This window comes from Tachysurus fulvidraco, chromosome 21 (assembly GCF_022655615.1).
Source record: "Tachysurus fulvidraco isolate hzauxx_2018 chromosome 21, HZAU_PFXX_2.0, whole genome shotgun sequence".
Classification (NCBI taxonomy): Eukaryota; Metazoa; Chordata; class Actinopteri; order Siluriformes; family Bagridae; genus Tachysurus; species Tachysurus fulvidraco.
The window spans coordinates 10,879,705-10,885,907 of NC_062538.1; the positions used below are offsets into that span (position 1 = coordinate 10,879,705).

The following is a 6,203-nucleotide window of genomic DNA, read 5'->3' on the forward strand; positions in this document are numbered from 1 at the left end:
TTTCAGACATTCATTTAATAGTTATGTGTTCTTTGTTTCTTTAAAGGAAGGTTTTTCAGTGATTCCTTTGGTAGTTAAGTGTTCTTCACTTTCTCTCTGAAATCGTTCATTGTTCAACTTTTCACTCTTATAGGAATACTTCCAAACAGAATCTTAAAGGGTTCCCCCAGAGGACAACTTTTGTTGTTGTTGTTGTTGTTGTTTTCTTTCTTAGGGTATAGAATAATGGGAAACCTTTCTGCAGGATGCTTAAGGTTCCATGTCCATGGACTATGAAATGAATTTTATTTATGAGCACAGTGTTAATAATGAAGCATAACAAAAGTAACTGTGGCGGTTGCTGTTACCTGGAAACCATTTACTACAGATTTTTTTTTCCTGTTGATGGTTTGGAAATTCACACATATTGTACTTGCGAGTGTTTCTCACAAGCTGCATGCATCACATCACATCAAAAGCCCCCGTGGAACACATCTGTGTCCCTGAGAGTGTCTTCACCCACAAAGCGGACCACAAACGACTCACAGTTTCCTCTAGGGTCTTCTATGCCTCCATCCTCAGTAAGGCTCTACTTTCACTACTCATTATCCAGTCCACATTTCTGCAATAAGAGCTCACCATGCATCTTCAACAATCATCATTTCTTCTGTTTCTCATCTTGCTTAAAGCAACAGGTAAAGTTCTTCTGGTTATTATTTTTAATAAATATTATTAAGACATTTTGGTCTCTGTAATGCCACTCATTCTCATTACACTCATTACAGCTTGCTCAGGAAGTTTCATCATTGGAGGCAAAGAGGTCAAAAAACCTAAACCGTGGATGGTCTCGATCCAAGTCGAGAATTCTCACGTGTGTGGAGGAACTCTTATTCATCCAGAGTGGGTTCTGTCGGCTGCACACTGCAAAATGTACGCAAACAACAATTTCATTGTGTTTTCTAAAATAGTCACTAAGTTATAATTTAGGTTACAAGTTGTATAGTACTCTTGTGGAAATGCTGTTCTTCAAAATGTTCTTTTAATATTGTACTTTACTGGTTAGTTGCTTGTTTTTCACACTTTTTTAATTGTTCAAACTGCCTCGATAATCCGGTATCTACCGTGAGTGTGAGTTTTAAGCAATAACTGCCCAGATATTTCAATAATTATTATTATTATATATATATTATATATATTATATATATAGTATTCATAAAATCAACCATTTAATATGTCTTTGGTTTTGAAAATTGAGATATGCAATTTAAATGTCTTTAAAAACTACATTTACATCCTTTATGTGAACATGAACTTGTACAAAAGCTGTACCACCAGCTTGGAAATAGATGGAAATAATTTAGCCAAATGACCTTAAAAACCACTTTACATTTATAAATTGCAGATATATGCAAAATATGGCTATTGTACATTTTTGATATGTTAGTTATAGAAATCTGTAACCTGCACACGTGCACTCGATCATATTTAGACATATCTTCATATTTGTTTTCTTCGCTCATTGCACTCAGAATCAGGGTAAGTGTACAGAATTGTTTTAATTATTTAATATAAACTACAGTGTCATTATAGCAAACAAACAAGCAAGAAATTAATCTGATATAACAAAACAACTTAATTTCAATGTGGTTTGTTTGAACATCACCTCTAGTGTTAAAGCAGCATTCTTAATCTGAGATTAAGTCACTTCTAGTGATAAAGCAGCATTCTTAATCTGAGATTAAGTCACTTCTAGTGATAAAGCAGCATTCTTAATCTGAGATTAAGTCACTTCTAGTGATAAAGCAGCATTCTTAATCTGTCTTAATAGCTTGAGCAACATTTCTAATAAATATTTGTGAAATAAATGTCTGAAACAAAAGAGGACATTGTGAGTTTCTCGCATGTCTCCATTTGTAAATCCAGCAAATCCTCTTAACTCATAACACCTTTTTTCTTAGAGTGAAACAAATTTTTCATAGTTCTTAATTTAACCACATTCATATTTTGTTTCTGTCTTTACAGACTTAAACCAACGACCATGCTTGTAGGTGCTCACTCTTTGACAAAGGACAAAAACGCTCAGCGAGTCAAAGTCCAGAGCTTTCACATCCCTAAGACATTCAGCAATAAAACTAAGGTTGATGACATCATGCTATTGAAGGTAAAGAACATCCTTGCTCAGATCAAATGGTCAAAACCTTTCCTTTCGGTCCATTTTATGCTTTTTTTTTTTTTTTTTTTTTTACAGCTGCAGGACAAAGTCCAGCTTAAAAAAAAAATAGTGGAAGTGAGGACAATTTCCAAATCAGGCAAAGACATCCTGGCAGGGACAAAATGTGTAGTGAGTGGGTGGGGAACCACTCAGGTAGAAGCTCCTAAATTCAGTGCCACCTTGCAAGAGGTGGAGGTGACGGTGATAGACCGGGAACTGTGTAACTGCTACTACAACAGCAATCCTAAAATCACAGATGACATGCTGTGTGCAGGAAACAAGCAGGGGAATAAAGATGCATGTTGGGTAAGCCACTGTGTCATTCTACAATTTGTGGTACATTTACCAAAAAGCACAAACATGTTAGTTACTTTTGGTTAATTGGTTAATTACTTTTCTACTACAATCTTTATACATATTTCCAAGCTTAAGTCAAAAAACCAAACATAACATAGTATAAATGATGTCCCTGTGAATGAGTTGTTACTATAGAAACAATAATGTATTAGACTAGAATGCACTGATATAGATATGTGTTAACTGATAGATAATAATGTGTTAATACTGTAGCTTTCTTTCAGTGGCCTTCGGAGGCTCAAGAGAATAATGATTGTTCTGGCTTTGATCGAATTTTTTCTTTGACACACCTAAATTAGGTGAAAAATTTGACACTTTCACAGCATTTAGGGAAATGAATTGTGTTTGCTTGTATTATCAGGGGGATTCTGGTGGACCTCTGGAGTGTCAGAAAAGCATTGTGGCTGTGGTATCAGGAGGAAATGGCTGTGGTAATCCCAAAAAACCTGGTGTCTACACTCTCCTCTCTAAGAGACACATTTCCTGGATTAACACAATACTTAAAAAGTTTTCCAACAGCACAGAGGTTTAGAAACATATTTATTACACATTTTAACACATTTATCAATGCTTGCAGAATAGAGGTCTTGAAAAGCCTTGTTTATTTTTGAAGAATTCTTTTTTCTCAGTGACAGTTTTTTGTTCAAAGAGATAGAAACCACATCAGGAAATCTGCTTGAGACAATTTACAGCTCCACAAAGCTGATCGTTGAGACAACACTGTGGGATAAATTGCCTTTAAATATTTATTACTTGCCAAAAACATTAGCCTTGTCAGTTCTGTTAAAACACTTTGCATAAAATCATGCAACTACAGGTCAAGAGCTTTGGTTAATATTCACATTGAACATCAGAATGATGTAAAATGTGTTGTTACTGAGAGAGATCGGAGGAGAATGATCTGACTGTCCACAAATTACTATTATTTGCCAGAAACATTAGCCTTGTCATTCCTGTTAAAAAGGAAAGAAACAAAATTTAGGCATCTATGCTGAAACATGGGTTTCACTGGTAAATGAGCAATTGTGAAACAAGCACCTAAAGAAAACACAATAAGGAGTTAAACAATGTGTGTGTGTGTGGGGGGGGGGGGGGGGGTTGCGGTTATAGGAATATAATCACCATTATGGTTTTGTTACCATGCCAAAGAAACAGCAGACGGGTGCAATGATCTATTTCCGTAAAGGACAACACATCATACATTTAATCCACTTATAAGTACATTTAATGTTGGAGAATTTCCCAGCAGCTTCTTGTTTTTTCCTTTATTAAGTTATTTTTTAAAATATCTTTTTTTTTTAACAGAACAATACAACTTGTCATGATAACAATAAACCACAAAGTATAAATTCCTCTGTACTGAAGATTTTCCTGTTTCAGAAAACATCAAGTTGCAGCTTTGCCATATTTTCCATTGTATTATTCTATTAATTCTATTCTATTAATTCTATCCCAATTTTATTAAATAAAATAAATGTGTATTTGTATAAAAATAAACGTTTTTCCTTACAGAAAACTTCACCATGTGCATGAGCTCTTACTATAGGAACAATAAACAAACAAACAAATAAATAAATAAATAGATAAATAAATAAATGTGTTGCAGCTACACCACTGTCTAAAGGTCTGTTTTTCACCGCTGAGTGTGTTAAAGACTTTAGCCCAGTTAATTGAAGCATAACAGTTTTGTTTGTTGAGGCTTTCCCCTTGGGTGCATTCATGTCAACCCTTTCACTGAATTGTCTGCTAAGGCCCAAAAACAAACAAGATGAAGCCTCCTGTTGACAGCACATGGCCAATTTTAGACCCCCACAGAGTGATGTATCCTGAGGAATTCTTCCACTCGGCTCAAAGCAAAAAATCCTCCATGCTGAGAATTTGCTTATAAACAATTTCCTAACAATCTTCTGGCATTGAGATTTTTGCTTGTGTTTAGTACATTTATTTTATTTCTTAATGAATGCTTACTGTTGACAAATAAATGAATAGAAATGAATGTAATTTTTTATAAAGAATATGATGTTAGAAGTATCATGTTTGTAGATCATCATTCAAATTCAGGAAGCAACAGGGGTGTGAGTGTCCACTCAGGCTGGCTTGAGAGCAAGAAGACCAGCTGTTAGGGTGCCTTGTTCCAGAGCACACAAACTGGCATGTCTGTAGTGGGCCACAGAACACTGCAGGTGGTCAATGAATGAATCGCCCTGGGGAGAGAAATTTGCCACAAAATGTTGTACAGCATGACAGTTGTAGCAGATGAACGGTCATTCCACCCATCTACATTGGTGGAATGACAGAGCTTGTTATCATAGAAAATGGCAGCCTGACAGGCCACAGGTATACAGGTATACAGTGCAGGTACAGTAGATCGAAGAGTGCGGGATGCAATGCGAGGAGTGATGAGGGCTTTGAGGTAAGAGGGAGCTGGTCCATTTTTGGCTTTGTAGGCCAGCATCAGTGTTTTGAATCTGAAGTGTGCAGTTACTGGAAGCCAGTGGAGGGATCGCAGCAGCAGAGAGACCAGTTGTGCAACCGTATGCTGGTGCATCCATAACCAGTTTTCATGCTTATGGATGACAATCCCTGCAGGAATCCATATGGAGTTGCAAACAATGTTGCTGGAGTAATGGCAAGCCATCACTTAACAGAATATCCAAAAACTCATAACGTGATTCATGTGTTCCTTTAAAGACAGAAAAACTGCAAAATCCATCAGGGATTGTTTTCTATACACAGATAGACCCCAGAGATCTCAGAATGTTAGCTATGGAGTCTTCTCTTGAGATATAATTTATAAGTGCAATTCTCTGTATTTATTTGAGCCAGTATTGCACTTCACTCTTCCTTGCTCGCTAAAAGACTTTAATCAGTCTAAGTGAGATTTCAGGTTCAAGGTCATTCCTGGACTGTGGTGCATGTGTGATCTTTATGGCCTTTGGCAGATATGAAATGTAAAGACGGAAGGCTTCCAGAAGGTGTCATTTATCTCTGAGGAATATGAGAGAGAGAGAGAGAGAGAGAGAGAGAGAGAGAGAGAGAGAGAGAGAGAGAGAGAGAGAGAGAGAGAGAGAGAGAGAGAGAGAGAGAGAGAGAGAGAGAGAGAGAGAGAGAGAGAGAGAGACATGACAGGCATATGAGAGTTGACAGATCTGTACCTCCCCCTGCTGGATAGCCAGTAATTAAAATGCATTCCTTCCCCAAAATGCCCTTCAGATTTCCTCTGCAGTCAATAAAGTCTATAAGGCATCTTATTCTAAAATGCTTCCAAATGAAGAGAGCATAAATCAATATTGACTAGTAAAACCTCCAATACAGTATATACACTCATTTTAACCAGCTGAAATTCCAGGTCCATATACTGTACATATACAGTAATGTTATATACTAGCACTTTCTCCCCTGGTTGTTGTATGTGTGTATTTAAACAAACAAACAAAAAAATTGTTTAAGGCTTATAGTATCTTAAGTCTGTAACCTAGTGAACCAGAGTTAATGTATTCAATGATAGAGAATTAAAAGCACTTTTGTACATAGCTCTGGATAAGGACGTCTGCCAAATGCTGTAAAAGTGAATGTAAATATACCTTATATCACAGAGTTGTTGAAGTCTGGATTCTGATGTTCTGAGGGTGTTGATTTCATTTATTTAACTGCA

General features: G+C 36.4%; 1 protein-coding gene across 2 annotated transcripts; it reads left to right on the plus strand.

Annotated features, from left to right (window-relative positions):
• Nucleotides 1-440: 440 nt before the first annotated feature.
• Nucleotides 441-4,069, plus strand: LOC113638566 (granzyme K-like). Of its 2 annotated transcripts, none has more exons than XM_047805301.1 (5): nucleotides 441-674; nucleotides 765-909; nucleotides 1,993-2,140; nucleotides 2,228-2,497; nucleotides 2,910-4,069. In XM_047805301.1, exons 1-5 carry the CDS (start codon nucleotides 620-622, stop codon nucleotides 3,078-3,080), a joined length of 789 nt encoding a protein of 262 aa, XP_047661257.1. In that variant the 5' UTR covers nucleotides 441-619; the 3' UTR covers nucleotides 3,081-4,069. The 2 variants fall into 2 exon arrangements, with proteins under 2 accessions (XP_047661257.1, XP_026995669.1); XM_027139868.2 differs by having other exon boundaries at nucleotides 445-674; nucleotides 2,002-2,140.
• The last annotated feature ends 2,134 nt before the right edge of the window (nucleotides 4,070-6,203 follow it).

Bases quoted from the DNA above. Each gene is read 5' to 3' on its own strand.
- LOC113638566 (XM_047805301.1), top strand. From the start codon at position 620: ATGCATCTTCAACAATCATCATTTCTTCTGTTTCTCATCTTGCTTAAA. The intron at 910-1,992 runs GTACGCAAACAA...ATTTTGTTTCTG, and splicing joins TCGGCTGCACACTGCAAAAT to TCTTTACAGACTTAAACCAA. The intron at 2,498-2,909 runs GTAAGCCACTGT...TTGTATTATCAG, and splicing joins GGAATAAAGATGCATGTTGG to GGGGATTCTGGTGGACCTCT.